Below are 23,257 nucleotides of genomic sequence, written 5' to 3'. Positions count from 1 at the left end.
GTCTGCCTAGCTGTCTGTGCAGAGCTCCCAGCAACTGATTAGCGGCAGGCCCTGTAAAGTAAAGTTTAGAAATGAACGATGCCACTGCAGGTGATTTTTTTTTCCTCACTGGTTTCCTGGCCTCACCAGCCCAAACCAGCTATTGAATTCTCTGGGCACTCATCTGCCTCGGCTGGGCTGCGTCCTGCTCTCCTGTATCCCGAGCCCAAGGCCCCCAGCAGGGATCAAAAGCCTTCCCGTCGGCTGCAAAGGCGGCATATTTATTAATACCAATGTTAATACTGCCTACCATTTATGGAGTGCTTGCTGTGTGCCAGCGGCAAAGCGCTAAGTGCTTTATGTATGTAATCTCATTTAATCCTCAGGTTAGCCATGAAGTGCTATTATTATGGCTATTTTACACATGGGTAAACTGAGACATGGGATGATCATGTGGCTAGAAAAAGGCACAGGGAAGTTTCAAAAAAGATGAGGCCCTTGACCACCACCTCTGTCTGAGGCCGTTGTGCTCCTGACATGAGAGTGGGGAGGTGTGTACGTGGGTGCATGTGAGTATTTGGGGTGGTCAGGGAGGGCTTCCTGGAAGAAGGACCAATGGAAATGAGATTTGGAGGATGAATGGGAATTTGGCAAATGAAGGCAGAAGGGCCATCGGTCCTGGCCAGGAGGTGAGAGAGGGCAGAATAAGGGACTAGAAATGGCATCAGCTTTGCTGCCTGAGCACATCGAGGTGGGGAGGAGGAAAAGAGGCCAGTCTCCCAGCTCTGCCTGGTCCCAACTAGGAGGCATCTTGGGTTGGAGGAGGAAGTGCCATACCCAGATGCCAACCTTCTCACCCTCTGGGAGCCTGGCACATGCTCTGAGGGAGCCCCCGGTCAGCAGAAAGGAAGGGAGAGAGAGCTGCCCCATATACCCACGCTCAGGGCCCCTGGAGGGCCGAGCAGGTGCCCCTGATGGCAGGTGCTGCACAATGACAGTCCCACTTCCAGCTAGACCAGCTGCCTCCTGGTTGGGAGGGACTGAGGGGAAGTGCCCTCACTTGCCCACTGAAGGCCCCTAGGAGAAGCTGGGGGACAGGTGGAGTCAGCTCAGGGAAGCTTTGTGTGGGGGCTCCTCATAGGTGCTAAGCTCCCCAGCCCATGTGGGTATCACCCTGATCCCCTCCAGACCCAGCCGCCTCTGAAGCCATCACAGAGCAGCACATGGTTAACAGCACGATCTTTGGGGTCTAGCTTCCTGGATGGCCACTGCCACTTGCCAGCTGTGAAAGCAAGGCATGTTACTTATCCCCTGGAGTTCTCATTTTCCCCAGTAAAATAGGGATGTGATAGCACCTGCCTTGCCGTCAGGATTGAGTGAGGTGGTTTAAATAGCTGGTACAGAGAAGGGATTCCTGAGATGGCAGCTATTCTCATCATTGTTATTATTCTGTGGGATCAGCTGGCCATTCCTTCACACACCAAATCGTCTTGTGGGTCATCTAAGTGTCAGGCCCTGTTCTGGGCACCAGGGTTCCACCTGTCAACGAAGCCCTGTCCTTGCAGAGCTCATATTCTGCTAGAGCCACACTGCCCAATAGAAAGACAATGCAAGCCACATGTGATTTTAAATGTTCTAGGAGCTGCAGTAGAAAAGTAAAAAGAGACCAGGTGCGATGGCTCACGCCTGTAATCTCAGCACTTTAGGAGGCCAAGGCAGGATTGCTTGAGCCCAGGAGTTGGAGACCAGCCTGGGCAACATAGTAAGACCCTCCCCACTGCATCTATACAAAAAAATAAAGTAAAATAGCCTGGCATGGGGCATGCCTGTGGTCCCAGCTAGTTGGGAGGCTGAGGGGGGAAAATCGCTTTAGTCTGGGTGGTCAGGCCTGCCATGAGCCATGATCACACTGCTACTCTTCAGCCTGGGTGACAGAGTGAGACTCTGTCTCAAAAAAAAAAAAATCAGAAAAGTAAAAAGAAACAGGTGACATTCATTTTAATCATATATTTTACTTGATCCAATATATACAAAATAGAATCATTTCAATATATAATCAATGTAAAAGATCAATGAGCTATTTTACACTAATTTTTTTCATACAGAGGCTTCTAAATCCTGTCTTTTGCCTGGGGAACCCCTGTCATGTGTTTGCTCCATGTGGGCCATGCTCAGCAGGCATGTGTGGCCAGTGGCCTCACTTGCCACACACCTGACAGCTGCCTGCCGACCTACTGGCATTGTCCCCCACTTGCCTTGAGGCAGGATGGTGACTTCCAGGGTCCTGGGAAGTTGACCATGGCCATGGACACAGGCTCAGTGCCCACTGCAGCCCTCACCCAGTGTCACCTTATAGAGTGTATAAAGCTGATGGGGGGTACTTGGCTGACGCTCTTGTCCTCTGACTTCCAGGCCAGGTGAACCGGCTGCCCTTCTTCACCAACCACTTCTTTGATACATACCTGCTGATCAGCGAGGACACGCCTGTGGGTGAGTGGGGGCATGGGCTGGTGGGTGTGCAGATGGCCTGGGGTGCAATCCCTTCCCACAAGAGAAGGGGATCTTACAGGTTGAGGTCATCTTCCACCTGATTTTGGAATCTTTTCCATTGTGTTCAGAGAGGCCCCTGCTAGGATGCCTCCAGGGACAGGGCACTCAGTCCCACAGAGGGGAGCTCTGAACGTCAAAGGGTTTATCACATTGAGCCTCAGATGCTTCACTCCCACTTCTGGCACTAGTTTGGATTCCTCTTGCACTTGAAGGCCTTGTGAATATTTGAAGATGGCAGCTGTTGTAGACTTTGTTTTGTGGCCTTTTGTACTCTTCTGTGATTACTAAGTTTTCTGCATTGAGTTTGCCTGACTTTGGCATTAGAAAAAACATGAACTATTTAGGGGGTAATTATAGACATCTTGGTGCTCAGCCCATCGCCCCATCACTCAGGTCTGTCCCCGTGTCTGGCCCCCTACTGAAGGCCTGCCTCCTACATCTGTGGCCCCATGGTCCTAGTTCAGCTCTTAGGACCCAGAAGCTTCTCAGGAAACTGAGGCTGAATTGCAGGAGCTGTCTTATAGCTGTGCTGATGGGAAGGCACCTGTGCCCGTGTGCAGGCAGCCAAACAGCAGCACCTGAAAAGGGCCTGCCCACCTCCACCGACAGCCCTCCTGTGTCATGTCATTCTCGCTGGTGTCACTTTAGGGAAAGTGCGTGTCATCTGGAGCTTCTTACTCTCAGGTCTGCCGGCTCTACATGTGCAAATGCGGGGCTGTGTGCCAGAGGCGAAATGCATCAGGGATCAGCATGGTGCATCTTTAGGGAGCATCACTTGAACTTGGAAAAGAGGCAGGATGGCTCGGAGTGGGGCGGGGGATCGAGATGCTTACCTAATAGGTCATGTACACACTCTTTCATATGAAACCCAGTGTAGGTGTGCGGTAGAGTGGATGCATAATTCTTCAACGATGTCTGCTCAAGTGGGGTGCCTTACGCGGGCCCAGACTCTCCCCTGCTGTCAGTGGGGGCCTATGAGCAGCGCCTTTCACTCTTCCTGGTAGAGGTTTTTTTTCAGGGGGTGCTGGGCCCAGCAGGTGTGTGTCTGGCTGTTTGTTGTGGGAATTGTCCCCACGGCCCAGTAGTACTTTGTTCCTGAGGTCTGTGGGGAGCCCTCTGTGGAAACCGGCTACTCCTTTGGTGACAGATCAGTGTTGTAAGGCTAGATTTGGGGTTAGGGTTTGGGGATCTGGGTGTTTGAGGGCTCCCCAGGAAGAAGGTTCCTGCCTTTTTGAAATGCCCTCTCATAGGCAGAGCCCCTTTCTGGGGGTAGAGAGCGTACCCACGTCCCTTGGGGACCCTGCTGAGCTGTTTGCTCCCCTCTGGATTGGGTTGAGGGATATTTGTGGACGACTGGACTTGTAACACACCTGTATTCTTTGGGTGGAATTCACCTGTGACTCATCTCTCCACCCAGACCTGGGGTGGGGCTGGCATGGAGCCAACATAGCGGCACACAGTGCATGTGTCTAGGCAGATGGATGTGCTGTTAGCAGCGTTTATCATTATTCATGTCCATTTAAATCTCATCCTCTGGGAGATCCCTTTGTGGTGGAGGGATATATTTGGAGCAGGTGGGCCACTGAGGCAGAGGTGTGGCCAGTCACTAACTGACCCTGCTGCCGGCTGGGGAAAGTGAAGGCCCCTCTCAAGTGAGTGGTCCCTGCTCTGTCCCCACATCTGTGACCTGCATGCCAGGTTCTGAGCGTGGGGTCCTCAGAGGCCTATGTATTGGGATGGGTTGGGGAGAGGTGGGCATTGCATGACCTGTGCTGATGGTGACAAGCCCGGGCTGGAAGCCCATGTGGCCAGCCCTCCAGCAGGCCCTTCTCCTGCTGCCTTCAGCTCTGGCTCTTGATTGTCTTTTGCAAACGCCAGCATCGATCGGCCTCCGGAAGCAGCTCCCAGGCCTCAAGCCCTGTTAAGGCTGCACTTGGCAGTCACAGCAGGGTGGCTGTCTAGTGCCATGGGGATTGATCCCTGACTCCAGGGTGCCATAGGATTGAGAGGGGGCTCAGTGAGCTGGAAGATAGCTGTGCTCATCTCTCTAGGCAGGGGGTGGGTGCAGAGCTGACTCAGCGCCCTCCCAGCCTCTTCCCTTCTTTTTGCATCAGTACGGGAGCAGCACAGCTTTCACCTGAAAGTCAGGAGCCCAACATCTGTTTCTCACTGTGTGACCTTGGGCACAGCACTGCACCTCTCTGGGCCTCTATCTCCTCATTTCAACAATGAGTGGGCATTGGAAAGATGAGCCCAGTGGACTTTGGCTGGGGCAGCCTGGCTGGCCCCAGTTGTTTCTAGGTCCTCAGAGGAGACCAGCCTGGAGCCCTCTGCTGGGTGCTGGCACCCACTTGGCCCTGGGCCAAGCAGATGGTGGGTATGGACTCACATGGACGTGTGGGCTCCATGGGTGCAGGCCTCCCACCAGCAGGCCAAGGAGAGGGGGAGGTTGAAATGGCTTGTCCAGGGGACTGGCCTTTTTCCTGCCATGGGGAGTGGGGTGGTCTAGAGACTTGACTTTGAGACTTGGCTCTCATGAACCGTTCACTCTTTGACTCAGGGTTCCAGTCACCAAAATGGGTGACTGGATCCCTCACTGGATTGTTGGGAACTTTACATACAATACCACCACCTCTAAAGCTTCCAACCCGGGAATGTTTTGTTTTTACTAAAGGGAGAGCCCGTGTGTGGCCCAGGGATGGCAGATTGGGCTGTCCTACACGCCATGGGCTTTCAGTGTGGACAAACACACAGATAAGCTGGGTCCAGTGTGGTGCTCAGTGCCAGTGACAAGAGGCAGAGCCCAAGCCAGGCTGAACGTGTCGGCTCACCAGAGATTGGAGTTGTAAGCAGATCAAACTTCCAGCTTGAGGCCTCATTACCTGGCTTCTCCTTAGACACCCAGTAATGGTCAGCTCGTGGGCCTACAAGGCAGCTCACTCTGTGCTGTGGGACAGTTCCAGGACGAAAAAATTCTTCCTAAGAGTAACAGGAAACCTGCCTCCCTGGAGCTACCCATTGGGTCTAATTCTGATTACTGGAGCCTCATAGATTAAAAATGATAATATAACACATATGACATACTATATATATATAGATAGATATATCACAAATTATTATAACAACAGCATTTATTGACCGTTCAAGGCAGTGTCCTAAGTGTTTTTATGCACTAATTCATTTTAAAAATTCATTTTAAGAATCAGAGGTAGAGTTGGGCTACAGGGTCTATCTGTATGTAGCTTCTGTGACTGTGCTCTTCTGGGTTAGAGACTGAGACTTTTATCCACCCCCAACCTTCTGAGCCTTCTCGTTTTGTATGCTCTTGCCTGCATTCCAACAGGGGGCCGGTGGCCTGGGAGCAGAATGGAAGGGCACAGCATGGCCATCTGAAATCCCTCGCAGAGCCTGCGTGTTCATTACTATCTCCTCACCTATCTCAGGCTCCAGTTCCCTCTGTGTAATGTTCTTTTTGAAGACCATCTACCAGCCGGAGAAGACAGAAGCCAAATGAAGTCATTAACTAGTGCTGCCTTCTCCTGGTCTGTTCACATCGCCCTGCTTCCCCAGACAGGGCCCTGAATCCCTGCATGTCTTGCTCCAGACGTTAATATCAGTTGTTGGCAGCAGAGCCTGGAATGGGTGGAGTGGCGTGAGGGCAGGTCAGCAGCTCAGTCCCTGGTCAGGCTGGTGGGCCTCACCCACACCTTGGCCCTGCCTATCAGCCCTGAATGGTCACATGATACCTTTAGCATGAGGGACAGGTGCTGCAGGGGTGCCGTCTCCCACTTAACCTCCTGAATCTACTTTTTTTTTTTGAGACGGAGTCTCACTCTGTCACCCAGGCTGCAGTGCAGTGGCGCAATCTTGGCTCACTGCAGCCTCCACCTCCCGGGTTCCAGTAATTCTCCTGCCTCAGCCTCCTGGGTAGCTGGGATTACAGGCACAAGCCACCACTCCCAGCTAATTTTTTATGTTTTTAGTAGAGACGGGGTTTCACCACATTGTCCAGGCTGGTCTCAAACTCCTGACCTCAGGTGATCCACCCGCCTCAGCCTCCCAAAGTGCTAGGATTACAGGTGTGAGCCACCGTGTCTTGCCCTGAATCTACTTGAAATGCCCCACCAGCCTTGCTGATGTCAAGACCACCAACGACCTCTGTGTTGCTAAATCCCATCATTTCTTCCCAGACCTTGTGGCCTTCAACTGTTTGATCTTTTTCTCCTCCACGACACCACCCTCCCCTTCCCAGCCTCTCTGCTGGTTCCTCCTGCACCTCTTAGCATCAGCAGGCCCCAGGGCTCAGCTCTTGTCTCTCCTTTCCTCATTCTCATTCCCATGGTGGTCCCATCTAGCCTCCTGGCGTGGACACTACCTATATACTGACAACTCCTAGCTTTATATTTTCTGTCTGGGCTGCTCTCAGGGAAGACTCCAGACTCCTGTAGCCACCTCTCTACTCACCATTTCTGCCTGATGTCTAAAGGGACATCTTTATCCTCAGCTTGTCCGAAGCTGGAATCCTGACCTCCCCCAAACTCCTGCCTCACCGGCAGCCTTCCCCATCTCAGCTGCGGCTCCATCCTGCCAGTTGCCCAGGCCAAAAGCTGGGACTCGTTCCTGTGCCTCTTTTTCTCCCTCCCTTCCCCTCCCATCCCTCAGGGCATCCTGTTGGCTCAGTCTCCAAAATCAACCCAGAATCTTCTCACCTCTCGGCCCTTCCACTCCCATCACCAAGTTCCAAGCCCGGTTACCCCAGCAGCTTCCTCAGGTCTCAGTGTTCTCCCTGACTCGGCCCTCACCCGCGCTGTGGCCTTTTTCATCCCAGCCGTGGATGGCCCTGCCCAGCCTGAGGCAGAGCCTGCTCCAAGGCCTGCTCAAATCCCTCCCTCCCACATGGAGTAAAAGCCCGTGTTCCTCAATGGCATCCAGGCTGTTTGCAGCCCAGCACCTGCCACCTGTCAGACCTCGCCCCCACCCCGCTATCCCCCTCGCCAGCTCTACTTCATCTGTGCTGGTCTCCCTCTAGTTCCCTAAGTGTGAAAGGCAAGCTCCCACTTCACGGCCTTAGCAGCTGTTGTTCCTGCTGCCTGGAACATTATGAGCCTGCGCTTACCAGGTTCTTTCAGATGCCACCGCCTCTGGGTGGCCTTCCTGGGTCTCCCCGTTGGGGGTTAAGTGCTGCTCCCTTTGCTTTTTCTGGGGCCCGGCCATCCTCTCTGTTAGCCCCACGGAGATGCTGCTGTTACTCAGTTGCTCTTCTGGCTCCCCTCTTGGCCTGTGAATGCCTCCAGGTGGCCTGGCCATCACTGTGTCCCCAGGGCCCAGCCCTGCTCCTGGTGTGCGCCCAGAACTTAGGGAAGGAGTGCATGTCTGGACTTGGTGAGCATGTAGGGGAATCATCCAAGGCAGGACCCAGGGGCTGGCTCCATGTCCTACTCACCATCCCTCCTGGAGCTTCAGGCCAGGCGCTCCCCTCCCCAGGGCATGTTGGGAGTGAGGTGTTGGTGGCGATGGGGATGGCTGCCCAGGGAGTGGGCCCAGGAGAGCACTTTCCCAGAGATGGCACAGATGCTGTACGTGCCTATGCTTGTGAACGGCAAGGCCCGCGCTGTGCCAGAGGTCCTGTTTTTATCATCCCAGCTGCCCGCCTGAGCTGTATGTAGAATATTTGCCAGGGACCCTTGGGGCCCTGAGCCGTGGCTGGCTCTGGGGGAGGAACGCAGAGGTGGCAGCATGAAGCCTGGCTTGGAGACACCGAGTTGACCAAGGGGGTCTAGAAGGAATCCTGGAGGGCATCGAGGCCCTGCACCTTGGCCACCACCTTCATACCCCATGCCCTGGAGGGGGGCAGGGTTCCTGCCACAGTGGTAACCGCCCGCAGCCAGAAGCCTCCCAAGTGCCTGCAGGAAGAAGTGGAGCTCTTTATCTCAACGAGTCGCCCCCACTCTCCACAGACACCTTGCCCCCCAGCACCGACACCTCGCACTCTGTTGCACTGCCGTGCCCTCAACCATGCTGTTTCCTTGGCCAGGGGTGCCCTTTCCCTTCCTTGCCTGGCAAAGTCCTGCTCCTCTTTCAAGCTGCAGCTCAGATGTCCCTTGTGCTTAGAGGCTTCCGAAGCCTCCCCGGCCTGCCCTTCTGCTGGCTTTGTCTGCATCTGTGAAAGCCCTCAGCACACTCTAGCGTGGCTATTTGTGTGGAACTCCCCATTGGTCTATTAATTTTTACTTATTAATCTTATTAATATTGACATTATAATTAACAGCAATTTTAGTGTCTCTATTATACAAGACTGTGGAGTGCTAATGTGAGCTATGGTTTGTTGACAGCCAGCCTCTTGCCCGAGCCTCTATTAGGCACTTCAAGTGCATGGCCTCCTGTGAGACCTTGCAGTGATTGTCCTGGAGAGATGGCATGATCTGCATTTGACAGAGGAACAAGCTGGGCCTCCATCTCTGTACCAAGCATGGTGCCTGGCACAAAGGGGGCCTCAGCAAGTGCTTGGTGGGTGAATGGGTGGATGAGTGGATGGATGAGTGGATGTCAGATGTCCTGCTGAGTCCCCTCCCCTTGGCTCCCTGTCCTTCCTTTTGTCACTGAGGTTGGTACACATGGAGCTGACTTCCCCAGCCAGAACCACCAGCACCCCAAAAGCATCTTAAGCCACAATTAAGGTGATCATGCCATGCTAATCACCTACACGAGTAAATTAGTCTTGTCAAGAGACATTAAGGTGGGAACCCGGGATTCATTAGGATGGATTGGTCCCAGGCAGCGCCTGGCACTGCTGCCAGTCGGCGCTGATTAATTTCTCTCCAAACTCCATCAATGCCCAGCTGTGTCGTCTGGACCTAGGGAGAGCAATTTTCAGGTGGGCTGACCCCACATCGGCAGTCTCAGCAGACGGAGGAGCGATGCGCCTGCAAGCAGGCCGGCAACTCCCCGCAGGAGCAGCCCCTGTGGAGTGGAATGGGAGGCCAGGGAGGGCAGATGGTGGGCTGTGTGGGCAGCCAACACTCAGGGCTGACGAGCATAGATGCTAGCAGGCACGGAGGCATAGGTGAGAAAGGAGTCTGGGAGGCACTGGGGACTTTTCTGGGACTAGTTTCAGCTCTGGTGCTCCAGAAGGGACTGTCCCTCCTCCCTGAAACTTCCTCCCAATGTCCCTTTAAAGAGGAGAAGCATCTCTTGGGAGAAGGTGGAGAACCACAGTGGGATAATTATTTTTCTCTTAACCAGAAGGTTGCTTAAGATTGACACAGGCGAGAGGGGTCATGGTACCCCAGAGCTGTCCCTCGGCGAGGGCTGGTGGCAAAGCCACAGGAATTGTGGGGCTAGAGGGACGGGGATGGGAGGAGTCCAGTGGCTCCCGGACATCGGCTGGGTGTGTGCTGTCTGCATAGTTAGGGCTTTTCTGCCTACCGTGTTCACAGTGGTGGTATAGCCTGGTAGATATCAGCTCTACGAAAAAATATAGGGTGTGTTAGACAATAATAAGTGCCCAAGAGAAATAATCATCTTTGGTTGGAGTTAAGGTGGGAGGTAGACAGTGGGGGTGTAACAGCCTGTATTGTCCACCTTTGCCTTCACCCTCCCCTGAAGTGTCCTCAGAGGGCCCAGGATGGACTTGTAGTTTGAGAGCCACTGTTTTTATCAAACATTCCCACTTTGAAGATGGAGAAAGTGAGGCCCAGACTGCCTGGATTTGAATCCCAGCTCTGCCTCTTACTGGCGGTGTACCTCGCTTTCCTTTTCCGCAAAATGAGGATAACGTTCAGTTTACCTCTTTGGGTTTATGTGAATATTAAGCGAGCAAATTGTAAAACCCTTAGAACTATGTCTGGCCCATAGAAATCCAAGCTGTAATTTAAACTCGCTCGCTTGCTTTTAAGCTCCTATAAACATATTTTCAAAAGGAAACTTTAATGTGTCAGACAAGCTTCCTGGTTGCCCGCTGAAGAAACTGCCTCTGGCTGTCCATTCTATTGGAAGGCTGCTGGAGGCTCTTGGAATTGACCACAACGAAAGAACCTAGACTGGAAATTGGCCAATCTGTCCAGCCGGTCACTGCTGTCACTCTGAATGAATTCTACCACTCATGGCACGGGCAGCAGTGTCCAGGTGGCCAAGCCAACTTGGGTATGTGTCTGTGCTCAGGCTGCAAAGGGGCAGGTGATAGTGAGGGTCCGCCCCTTCCAGCTACACCCAATGGGAGAGTCTCCAAAAAGAGGAGGGGTGGAAATGGACACAGCACCTCCATAGAGAGACAGATGTCCATTTTCTACCATCAGAGTGAAATCCCAGGGCTGAGATGCTGACTGGCTTTTCCTAACACATATTAAAATAAATACATATTATTTTTTTTTACATTTTATGTTTTTTTTTTAGAAACAGGGTCCCTGTTGCCCAGGCTGCAGCGCAGTGGCGCAATCATGGCTCACTGCAGCCTCAAACTTCTGGACTCAAGTGATCCTCCCACCTCAGCCTCTCAAGTAGCTGATTACAGGCTCATGTGGCAACACCTGGCTAATTTTTAATTTTCTTGTGTGTGAGATAGGAGTCTTGCTATGTTGCCCAGCCTAGTCTCGAACTCCTGGCTTTAAGCAATCCTCCTGCCTTGGCCTCCCAAAGCACTGAGATTACAGGCATGAGCCACTGCACCTGGCCCTTTATTTTATTTTTAAACTTTTTATTTTGAAATAATTTTAGACTTACAGAAAAGTTGAAAATTGTACAAAGAGTTCCCATATACCCTTCACCCAGCTCCCCATAATGTTCACATCTTGCATAACCATAATACAATTATGGAAACCAGAAAAATGACTTTGATATAATACTGTTAATGAGAGTTTATGCAGATTTTATCAACTTTCCCACTAATGTTTTTTTTTTTTTCCTGCAGTTAAGATGATTTTTAAACTTCTTTTTAAGCTGTGGAACTGTTTGGGCAAATGGAATCTTGCCCAGAAGTCTAGGATAGATAGATTAGATAGATAGATAGGTAGACGGACAGATGCACATATGTACTTGTATTCATTCATTCAACAAATGTTTCCTTGAGTGTCTTCTATGCATCAGGCACTGTTCCAGGTACTGTGCATGTGAACAGACGAGACAAAAATCCCTGTCCTCATGGAACTGACATTCTAGAGTGGGGAGCAGACAGAAAGCAGCATAGAAAAAAATATATACGGTATGTTCGATTGTAACAGGTGCTAAGGAAGAAGAACTGTCTTCGGTGGAAATTAAAGTCACGGGTAGCAGTGAGGGGTGAAAGAGCCTGTATTTTCCACCTGTGCGTTCACTCCTATATTAAATCAGAGGACCCATGAAAAATCCCCGGGGCCTCCTGTCGGACAGTTTGTGACCACTTTGTTAGACAAACAGTTGCACAGATGGAGAAACTGAGGTGGAGAATGGGGCGATTGCCCAGGGTCCCTGGTGAGTTACTGCTGGGATCCAGATTGCAGCTGCCCTGACTTCGCACACCAGCTGCAGAGGGAATTCCAGGGGTTCTGTCCAGGCAGTCACTGGTGCCTCCAGGCCTGGGCAAGAAGGGGCGTCCTCCTGGGTTGGTGGGCTGTGAGCTCGGGAATTGAAGTTTGGAGAAGAGTCTCCAGGTGCCTCGCAGCTGCTGGGATCTGGAGATAGAGTGCTTAAGGAGGGGAAGGGAGGGTAGCCTGGAGCCTTCCTGGGGCTGTTGGCAAGTGGGCTGTGGTTTTGGAGGAAGGAGGTGATCTAATATCCATCCAGGTGATCGGTGCTGGAACCAAGGGGCCCAGGGCCTTGGGCTCTTGGTGCCCTCACAGAAGGGAGGATTTTTCTCTCCCTTCTAGGAGTTGGGGGATGACTGACAGAACCCCCAGGAGGGCTTGGGTGCTTCTGCGTCCTTGCTTCCTCTCTGCCATTATCCAGGGCAGCATAGGCCGTCCAAGGTGATAGAACAGACTATGTCGTCTTGGGGGTCCTTCGGGCTATAGCCACTCCCAAGAGGTCCCTGTCTGGGCACATCTGGAGCCTGTGGCAGCCCCGGCTATGGACTGCCCCTCAACACACAGGTGTGGGTATGGGACGGGGCTGGTGTTTTGGATGCGGCCATAATAACACTAATGATAATGATGATGTGCCACCTGTCGTGTGAGCATGCCATTAATGCCAGGCACTGAACACCTGGGCCAGGCTGTGCTGGGGGGTGTGGTAGGGACATGCACATTAGAGATAACTGGGGAAATAGTGACTAGCTTTTATTACATACTTAATCTCTCTAGATCAGCCGTTTATACACATTGCTTCATTGAATTCTAACAGCAAAAAAGTGGGTCTTATAACCCTCATTTTGCAGTTAAGGAGCAGAGGCTCAGAGAGGTTAGGTAACTCACACAGGGTCACACAGCTTGTGTAGGGTCAAAATTGAACCTGAACCTATGCCCTCTGGCCCCAAAGCCTGTGCACTTAACCACAAGTCTGGGATTCTGTATGTAGGTCTTTGCTTTTAAGGAGCTCCAGTCTGGAGTGGAGAAGAGAACCAATGGTAAATGACCACCTCACACCAGGCAAGTGGGAGGCATGAACTACAGAGCCTTGCTAATGCCCCGAGGAGGAAGAAACTCATCCTGGGCACAGGGATAGAGAAATCTTCATAGCAGAGGTGGCCTTGATTGGTTGGGTTTTGATAGGCTGAAGCTGGAGGGGAGGCATTTCACAAGAAGGCGATGGAACAGGCTGGCCAGCTGTGAGGCAAGCAATTTGTGTTGTGTCTTGAAGTTGTTGTGGTTAAAAATGAAAATAACAATAGTAATTATTTAGCCCCTGTGTTTTACTAGTTAGGTTACCTGCACGATCTTGTTTAACCCTTACAGTGATGACAGGAAATCTGTTCTAGTACGATCACCTTGTTCCAGGCTCAGAGGGATCCAGCAAGCTGCCCAAGGTCCCATAGCCAGTAAGTAGTAGAGTCAGGATTTGAATTCCACATATTCAATCTCCAATGGCCACACTCTTACCACCCTGCAATGCTGCCTCCCAGGATTGCGTAGGGTCTTTCCTCAGTCTGTTACCTAGGAAAGAGCCTCAGTGGCCAAGGGTCCACACAGGGGAGGTGCTGGGTGAAGGGGCAGCTGCTCCTAAGGAGGGGAGGTTGGCCAGCCCAGCTCGATCTGGGAGACCAGGCCCCGGACTGGGGCCAGTGCCTGAGTTCCAGGCCTGGCATTGCCCCTATGCAACCATGTGAGCTTGGGCAAGTCAATTTCCCTGTTTAGCCCTTGCTTCCCTGTTTCTCAGAAGATGCATTCCTTGCTGGATATACTATGCAAGAGTTAGCAAGAGTGCTGAAAATGACTTTGGGGAAAATAGATGAAAGTATGAGATTAGTCAGCTTGCTTGCTCCTGGGTCCACAGCCTTTTCCAGTGACCAGCGGTGATGGGGGTGGGGGTCTCGCCCAGCTGTGCAGTGGCCAGGCAGCAGGCACCCCCTTTGCAGGGGTGGGGGGCTGACAGATGAGCCTGGCACAGCTGTGCCATTGGGACGAGGATGTGCTGAGCTTGCAGCCAACCAAGAACACTTGGACTCCCTAGGAACTGGCAAAGGTGTAATTTATAAGAGCTGAATACCCTCCAGCTGGCTAAGGAGACGGGCAGGCAGAGCCGACTTTGAACTTGTCATCACTCCCCTCATCAGGACTGTTCTTTACACCTCTCAGGGTACCTGTGAGCCTGACTGTCCAACAACAGCTTTGCCTGGAATAGGAGATCAAGTTGTTCTGTCGGCCCTTGACCAAGAAAGGGCTTGGATGGCCAGGAAAGTTGTTCCTTGGTGCAGGGATCTCCTTGAAGTTCCCCTCACCCATGTGCCTTCCCTTCCTCCTCTCCACATCTGAGCACAGGGCATGGAGTGGGAGGCACAAGGCCTGGGTTTCAATCCCAGCTCTGCCACTTATTAGCTGTGTGACCACAGGCAAGTCCCTTAACCTCTCTGAACCTCGTTTCCCTCTTCTGGAAATGGAGATGATCATACTTGCCTGGACAACCTCACAGGGAGCTAATGAAAGAGCTTTAGAAGTGAAATAGCTGTACAAATGGTGGACATTGTTTTTATTGAGCAATTCATCTTTAAATGCTTCCTCTTCCAAGAAGCCCTCCTTTGCATTTTTAGCAAGTATGGACTGTATCACCAGCTTCTTCACCTCTCTCTGTCCCAGTTTACTCAGTTCAAAATTGGGGATAATGATCACACTGTATTTACTAATAGAGCTGCAGTAAGAATTAAGTAAGTTAATTAAAGTAAGGGTTTTGTTTTTTTTTTTTTTTTGAGATGGAGTCTCGCTCTGTTTCCCGGGCTGGAGGGCAGTGGCGCGATCTCGGCTCACTGCAAGCTACACCTCCCGGGTTCACACCATTCTTCTGCTTCAGCCTCCCAAGTAGCTGGGACTACAGGCACCCGCCACCATGCCCAGCTAATTTTTTGTATTTTTAGTAGAGACGGGGTTTCACTGTGTTAGCCAGGATGGTCTTGATCTCCTGACCTCATGATCTGGCCTGCCTCAGCCTCCCAAAGTGCTGGGATTACAGGTGTGAGCCACCACACCCAGCCTTTTTTTTTTTTTTTTTTTTTTTTTGTGAGATAGGGTCTTGCTTTGTCACCCAGGCTGGAGTGCAGTGGCAAGATCACAGCTCACTCCAACCTCGACCTCCTGGGCTCCAGTGATCCTCCCACCTCAGCCTCCCAAGTAGCTAGAACCACAGGTGTGTGCCACCACATCTGGCTAATTGTTTTTTAAATGTTTTTGTAGAGATAGGGGTCTCCCTGTGTTGCTGAGGCTGGTCTTGAATCTTGAGCACAAGCAGTCCTCCCACTTTGGCCTCCTAAAGTGGGGGCATGAGCCACTGTACCTGGTTAAGTCAGGCATTTTAAACTGTGCTTGGCAAATAGTAAGCACTAGTAGAAGTTAACTATTATTCTTTGTGATGGTGCTGTTGTTGGCCAGTACTTTTCCCAACTAGGTGAGAAGCAGCTCGGAGACAGGAATGATATTCTATGTGGCCAAAGCCCACTGTGCTGCCACATAAATATGTGGTGTGGTTTGATGCGTTACTCTTCCAAGGGACATTTTCACTCTCCAGGAGGGAGAGGCCTAGAGGCTCCTGGGCCCACCTCCCAGCCCGACCAGGAATCCCCTTGATGCAGCTGCCTGCCAACAGGTGGTGCAAGTGCTGGTGGGCCCTGGCAGCAGTGGGCAACTCTACCTCTCAGCAGGCAGTGAGCACCACCTGCTACTAGCAAGCTGGCTGCCTCCTGCTGTTACTGCCCCTGGCCAGCCCCAGAGCTCCCTGGAGGCAGCCTGTTCCTCTTCATACGGCGGCTGTCCAGGGTCTGCAGGGCTTTCCCAACATCTGCTCTTCTTTATTCTAGAGGTGGCCAGCTCTTGCAGCTGGTCCTTTTCCTCAGGACAGACTTGGCCCAACTTCTCCCTCCTGGTCACCTTCCTGTGCCCTTGGGCGAGGGAGAGGGTGTGCCCTGATGTCACAGCACCGCCTGTGGGCCCTCCTTTCCTGGGCTCTCTTGGCAGCAGGACTGTGTGCGGTGGGAACCCGCACACTTGCTAGGATTGATTTGGCCTTTGAAAGGATAATTCAAGATGAATATGCTGGCGTCCGACTGGAGTGAGATGGAGAGATTATTGAGTGTTGAACCTACTTTGCCGCATCGGCTGCTTTATGAGCTCTCTAGAGAAACCCTATGTTGTAGATAACTCAGGCCTGACGGGCAGGGAACGGCGTTTGTCTCCCACACTCCGGAGTGAGCAGTCCAACAGGGCCCAGGCACCCTGCTCGCTCCATCCATGAGCCAAGAATCAGCTTCCAGCCTCATCGCGGTGCCGACCGTTGTCCCTCCCACCCTGCTCATCCCAGCCCCGTCTCTTGCCCTGTCCTGCTCCTGAATGTGGAGTAGGGGTGGTAGTGGCCAGCTGGTTGGTTCCTGCTGTGGTCTCTGGCTCCAGGCTGCCTTGGACAGTCCAGGAAGAGTGGAAATGAGTGGGCAGAGCCTGTGGACACATCTCTTTTGTTTCTGACACCTGTCTCCCTGATAGGTAGCCCAGCCTGGTCACTAGGGACACCACCTCTGCATATTCCCTGGGATATCAGAAAGGATCTGTAGTGCAGAGACTTAGTACACTATTGGGAAACTTAGTACACACAGAGGCATGAGGCCCGGGGAGCAAAGCCCCTCCTGGGGACCTGGAAGTTCAATTCAGCTCAACTCTGGCCACCCTGGGTGTTTGTCCTAATCAGCCACTGCTCCCTCCACCCCTGAAGCCACACAGTATTCTAGGGGACCATCAGGAGACAGGGAAGAGTCCAAACCGCAAACTCTTTGAAGGCCGAGCCCATGTCTTTGAGCCTTGTTAGGTGGGATGGCCTGTAGTGTGCACCACACTGACAGTAGGCATGATGGCCTTTCTCCCTCAGAATCCCATGGGGACTTGGCATGGGGTGTGGCACACAGAAGGGGCCAGTTCTATGGGTGATGCCTTAAGTACCTGTCAGCCCACAAGACATCCATCGTGGGCTGTGACAGCCTTAGGCTGGGGAAGCCTTTTCTCCGGAAGAGGTGTCTGGAGAGGGAATGACGGGAGACACACAGGGAAAGCAGGGGCCTCCCCACAGCGGGAGTCTGGAGAACAGCGCCAGGGCGATCCTGAACAGACATTGCCCTGGGAGTGGTGCACCAGCCTTCTGTCATCTTTTACACAGTCCATGTCTCCTTCATGCTCATTCATCTCCATGCCCGGTCCGTCACCTCAGGACAGCACGGCCACAGCGACTTCGGCTGACAGCGGCTTGCAAGCCCTGTGCTGTGTTCCCACACATTAGGTCCTCATCACAACCCCAAAGGCCACCCTTACCCCCACTTTATAATGAGGAAAAGCTAGTGACTTGTGCAAAGTCAGAGCATTCATTACACATCAGCACCAAGGTTTCAACCCAATAGTCCAACCCCTGGGGTGTGGGCTCGTGTTGGCAGTGCCTGGCTTCTTGGAATCTGCATTTCCAAGAAATTCTTCAGTAATTTTGCTGTGGCTGTTGGTCTGGGAAACCCACTTAGGACCGCTGCCCTGGCCATGCAGCTTCCTAGCCTCCTGAATTGGCTCCATGAGTCTGGGGTGAGTCCTCCATCACCGGCCTGGTCAGCTTCTGGCAGCGCCTGCCCTTTGGGCAGCATGCTGGGCTTGGGGACCTGCTGGGTCGTTTCGAGGGTCCCCTGCCTGAGACATCGCCTGTGTCTGTGAAGCTCAGCTGGGGCTCATCATCGGGTAGCAGATGTGTGAATTAAGAGGGGACCCAGGGGGGAAGGCAGGCCTGGGAGGCGAGATGCTGAGATGCCCAGCGCAGTTCGCCTCCCTCCAGCCCCGCCTTGTGTGTTTACACAGAGTGGCCGTGCAGCAGTGGACATAATTACTCCTGACGGCCTTTATTAAAGACTCTGGAGCAATTTACAGTCAATTAAGGAGAAAGGAACTGTCTCCCTCTTCAGGCGCCCCACCACCACCTGCTTTAGAGGGAGCCCTGCTGGAGCTGTGGGTCAGTGGAAGCGGGGCTTCAGGGAGGAGGACAAGGAGGAAGAGTGGGGCTTCTGAAGCCAGTGAAACCACTGTCCTCAAGAGTGAATGGCCAAGCCACCGGTCACCACACTCACAGTGTGGTGTGAGAGGCCACGTGCCAAGGAGCAAAGTGCTCTGTGCCCTGGCTGTGCCCTAACGCATGCAGAGACCTGGGGTGGTTCTGTCACCTTTCAGAGCCTCAGCTCTCTTATCTGTCAGATGGGGCTGGTCAAGCATTCTCTGCAGATCTGTTTTGATTGTTTAGTGAAATAATAAATGTGGCCAGCACAGGGCCTGGCCCCCACCAGGTGCTCAGTGATCGGAATGGCAACTCCTGTTGTACCTGGGAAGCCGCACCTGCCCCTGCCTGCACAGGTGCTTTTCAGAAGCAAAGGCTCTTCATATGTCAATAGTCCTAGGTCGGCCTCAGTCCCCACTCAATCTTCAGACACAGGCAACCAGAAGACACACGTGGGAGTGCTTCTTTGGGCCAGGCCTCCACCCTCAGAGAGCCTGGGTCCAGTGAACAACCTCTTCATTGGCCTAAAGGCCAACTCAGGAAAATTTAAATGCTTACCGGCTGCATTTCCCCCGTCTAAAATGAAAATCGCTTCATTGAATGCCATGAGGAGGGGGGCGTATATTTTCACAACCTAGATTACCTACTTGATTGACTAGAAATGTGTCAATGAGAAAACTTGTACTGCTTCTTAGCTCCCAAAATATAAATATCTGAGTCTATTTGAGAAAGGGCAGTAAAGAGGCCGTGTTCTGAAATTAGATCGGGACCATATTGAGAAAGAAGGCAGGCTGCCCGGGAGCCCAAGGGTGCCTGTCCCTGCTCCAGCCTGGTGCCCTCATTTGGTGAGATGGCACATAACATGTGACATATGCCCAACACAGATTCTGGCACACCATCAAGGCCAGTAAATCCCAGCCTGCCCGCACCCGGCTGCCAAGAAGTGTTTTCCTTTCCTGAAATCCAATTATTTCCTGCCCAGTCCTCTGCCCATTAAAAGAGTAATGAACAATGGGTTGAGGGCCACCCCCCATCCCCTGCCATTCTCCCTGCTCCAGAAGGCACCTTTCTCAGGAGCCCCTCTCTGGGTCCCCAGAGCGCTGGGAGAGGGAGTGCTCAGCAGGGATCACTGAAGGGAGGGTGGGGGAAGTTAGTATTCCCTTACCTGCCATCTCTCCTGCCAGGGTTTTCTTGTCTGTAAATTAGGACAGTGACTCTCTTGTTACCAAGCATCAGTGAGTGTGAAGTTCCCTGGGTGTCTGAGAGCCAGGACCCGGAGATCAAAGACATCTTCATTGTAGAACTTCACCTGTTTTGCCTGAAGTTTGTCGGCTGAGTTTCTCATTCTGTCTCTCCATCTGGGCAGTGTCCTGCCATCAACAGATCAAAACCTAGGCCTGCTGGGGTTCCCTACACTGGCCACTTCTTTGTAAGGAAGCTGTAGATGTTTTCTACCCAATACCCAATCCCTGGAGTCCCTATTAGAATATTTTCACTAAATCAACACCTGTAGGACTTGCTCTCCATCCATAACTACTATAAGCCCTTTTAATCCTTATGACAACCTGTGAGTAAAGTACAATTATCATTCCCATTTTATAGATAGGAAAATGGAGGCAAACAGAGTTGAAGTGACTTACCCAAGATCATGCAGCTAGTGAATGGGAGTGGGACTGGGATTTGAACTTGGGCTGTCTGGCACCAGCACCCATCCTCTTAACCAAGGTGTTCTGCTACCTGCTAATAACAATAATGACAGAGTAATAGCAGCACCTGGTTATTGAGCACCTATAAGGTGCCAGGTGCTTTATATACATTATTGCATCAGATCTTTATGATAACCCATCATGTAGATATTTATGTCCGCCTCTGTGTGGCAGATGAGGAAACTGAGGCTCAGAAAGAACAATGAATTTGACCATGATCATAGAACTAGTTAACAGTGGAGCCAAGACTGAAATCCAAGGCAGCCTGTCTGTGTCTCCCTGCCTTCAGGGATGGAGAAGATGGTCCAGCAGTCATTCCCCCACTGGTCCTGCTGCACTTCCTGGATGCTCTGGCTCCAAGGAACAGGGGGCTTCTGAGGCCCACCAGGTATCAGCGATGAGGACTTGTCTCATCTGGAAGCAATTCTTCTCAGCCCCACTATGCTGGAGCCTGGGTGGATGACTTGCTGTCACAGTTCCCAGTGATGCCAGTGTCAGGGTGGTGGGGACGGGGCTGGTGGGAGTGGGAGTGAGTGGGTAGAGCAAGACAACAGGCCTCCTGTGGATGACTGATTGTTGGCCCAGCTCATGTGTTCCCATGTGCCTCTTACTGGTGGCAGCTAGATCTCTTTACCAGTTAAATCAAACACTAATGACAGGAAAGTAAGTTCTGTGAAGTCTCCTTGTACTGTGACACTCCTAAGTTCAAATCTAGTCCCCCTTTCTCCTGTCCTTCTGACTGTGTCCCACAGAGCTCATGAGAGCTGTCACTTACGGAGGGCCAATTAGGTGCCAGGACTATATATGCATGATCTCATTCAGTCCTCACAGCAACCTAGGATGAAGACACAGTGATTCTATCTCCACTTATTTCAGTGTGAGATACTTCAGGCATGCAGAAAAGTCTAGAGCTAGTACAGTAGCCATTAGCCACGTGTAGCTCTTTACATGCAAATTAATTACAATTAAATAACGTGGAGTTAACTTTCTTACTCACACTGGCCACACTGCAGGTGTTGGGCAGCCACATGTGTTGAGTGGTTACCGTATTGGGCATTGTGATAGAAAATGTTTCCATAATGGCAGTGAAGTCTGTTGCGCAGCGCTGGTATAGAGTTGTATTTTATAAAAGAGAAACAGACTCAGCTACCTGCCCAGAGTGACTCAGCTGGGGGCAGGCAGCCCCTGAAGGAGCTCCTGTGGTCTTGACCAGTGTTCTCAATGCCTAGCCGTCATCCCCTATCCCTAAGACAAAGGACATTCTCTAGCCACGAGGCATTTGAGGTACAAAGAGGCAGTGTGACCTCCCCAAGGTCGAGAGACTCCTGGAGTTGCCTGGGTAATAGAAACAGGGGGCCCTGAACCATCGAGTGCCACCGAGTGGTCTGGATCTCTGGCTAGGCCAGCTCAGGGCAGGGGAGTGCCCCCGTGGCTGATAGGCCCACCCCTCAACCAGAGCAGCCCTGCTGGCCGTGAATTTTTACCACTGTTTACCCGTGATTCACTGTTCACGGTGAATCACGGTGAACACTGATCACTGTTCAGTCCAGGAATGAAATAACTCTCCCCACAGCCACTATGAATTCTTTGCTTCCCTGGGAAAAAAACAACCCCGTGATTGGAACATTGTCTGCAGTCCTGTCAGGTAGCCGCGCTGAGTGACAGGTGAGAGAAAGCAAACGGCTGAAAGCCATTACCCTCTTACTTCAGTGGAGTTGGAAAAATAGTCATAAATTAGTGCCGGGTACTGAACAAGGGGAGAGGAAGAAAACACCAGAAAGAAAAAACATCCTCCCTAGAAAGTCATAATTTTTCTCCAGAGGGTGGGAGGAATAGGGTGTTTGGAAGGTGATATCTCAAAAGAGCCTGTGCGTCACCCTGGCCTGTGCTGGGCGGCTCTTGCTGCTGCTCCCCAGGGGCGGCGTCAACGTGGGCAGGACATTCCGGAAAAGCAAGAAAGACTTTGCTTCCTCTCACCCACTCCAGGGCCACCCCTGACCTGTGTGTGTGTAGGTGTGTGTCTGAGAAAGGGAGAGAGTGTGGGTGTATGTGCCCGTCTGTGTGTGTGCATGTGCACACATGTGTATGAGCATGTGAAGTGTGTCCCTGTTTACATGTGTATACACACATGTTACTGTGTCTCTGCCCACATATGTGAGCGTGTATACCTGCCCATGTGTGTGAGTCCCTTCCCATGTATATTAGCATGCATGTGTGTATGTACCAGCTCATGTGTGTGTGCTCATGTGTGTCCCTGCCCGTGTGTGATAGTAAGAATGTGTGTACCTGCCTGTGTGTGTGAGCCCCTACCCATGTGTATGAGTGTACATGCATGTGCATGTGAGAGTGTGTGACTGTGTCCCTTCTCACAGTGTGTGTGTGAGTGTATCCTTGCTTGTGTGTGTGCGCATATGTGAGTGCGTCCTTGTCCACATTTGTGTGTATGTGTAGGTACTGATGTGTTTGTGGGGTAGTGTCCTGCTTACAAACACACCTCTGCCTTCTTGCATGGTATGTGTTTAAGAGTGTGTGACTTCACCTTTATTTCATACTTTGCTTCTTCTATATATTTGTAGCAACCCACATGGAAGATCTCCACCCATTGACAAGGCAGCATGAGGGGTGTGTGTGTGTGTGTGCACGTGCATATATCTGTGGGGTTGCAGACTGCCTTGGAGGCTGCTGTTCATTATAAGGCTGGAATCTAGGGAGAGCAAAAGACAGCTTGTGATCCCCACAGGGATGGGTGTGCTCTACTCCGGGTTGTCATTACTTAAAGGACTTGCCTCTGTTTTCTTTGTGGAGCCAAAGGTGTTTCTCCGCAGAGGATGCTAGCAAGAGCTGCAAGGAGGGGCTGGGCACAAGGCAGAATGGCTCCGCAAGCCCCTTCGGAGACCCCAGAGGGAAGAGCGAAGGACCACCCGGACCTGGGCTGCTGGGTCCTAAGACCTGAACCTCAGTTCAGTGTATTAACTGTACAGACATAAACGTGTGAACTTGAACAAGAACATTTTGTAGGTGATAATGTATGCCAGTGGTTCTCAGGCTTCCACGTGCATGAGAATCCTCTGGAAGGCTTGCTGAAACAGATGGCTGGGCCGGATCCCCAGAGTTTCTGGTTGAGCAGGTCTGAGGTGAGGCCTGAGAACTGGTATTTCTAAGAAGCTTCCAGGCGATGGTGATGCTGCTGGTCTGGGGAACCCAATTTGAGAACTACTGATGCACACCTCTGACAAATCCTTTAACGCACCCCCAGCACCACCAGCCTGTGAGGTTGGGTGGGAGGCAGTGCGCCATAGTGGTTAGGAGCAGAGATGAAGAGCACAGGAGCTGACTGGGGGATTCATATCTGACTCTGCCACCACCACCTGTGTGCCTTTAGACAAGGTCCTGAACCTCTC

General features: G+C 52.0%; 1 protein-coding gene across 3 annotated transcripts in view; it reads left to right on the top strand.

The window, feature by feature from the left end:
- The window catches only part of LOC129006860 (cadherin-23-like), a 335,691-nt gene that overhangs the window by 48,617 nt on the left and 263,817 nt on the right, over positions 1 to 23,257 (top strand). For all 3 annotated transcript variants that reach the window (XM_054437076.2, XM_054437077.1, XM_054437078.2), the window contains exon 3: positions 2,392 to 2,469. In XM_054437076.2, the coding sequence (XP_054293051.1) occupies positions 2,392 to 2,469 (78 nt within the window). The remainder of the gene's footprint in view (positions 1 to 2,391; positions 2,470 to 23,257) is intronic.

The sequence above is a fragment of the Pongo pygmaeus genome, chromosome 8 (genome assembly GCF_028885625.2).
Source record: "Pongo pygmaeus isolate AG05252 chromosome 8, NHGRI_mPonPyg2-v2.0_pri, whole genome shotgun sequence".
Classification (NCBI taxonomy): domain Eukaryota; kingdom Metazoa; phylum Chordata; class Mammalia; order Primates; family Hominidae; genus Pongo; species Pongo pygmaeus.
This window is presented reverse-complemented; position numbering and strand designations above follow the sequence as displayed.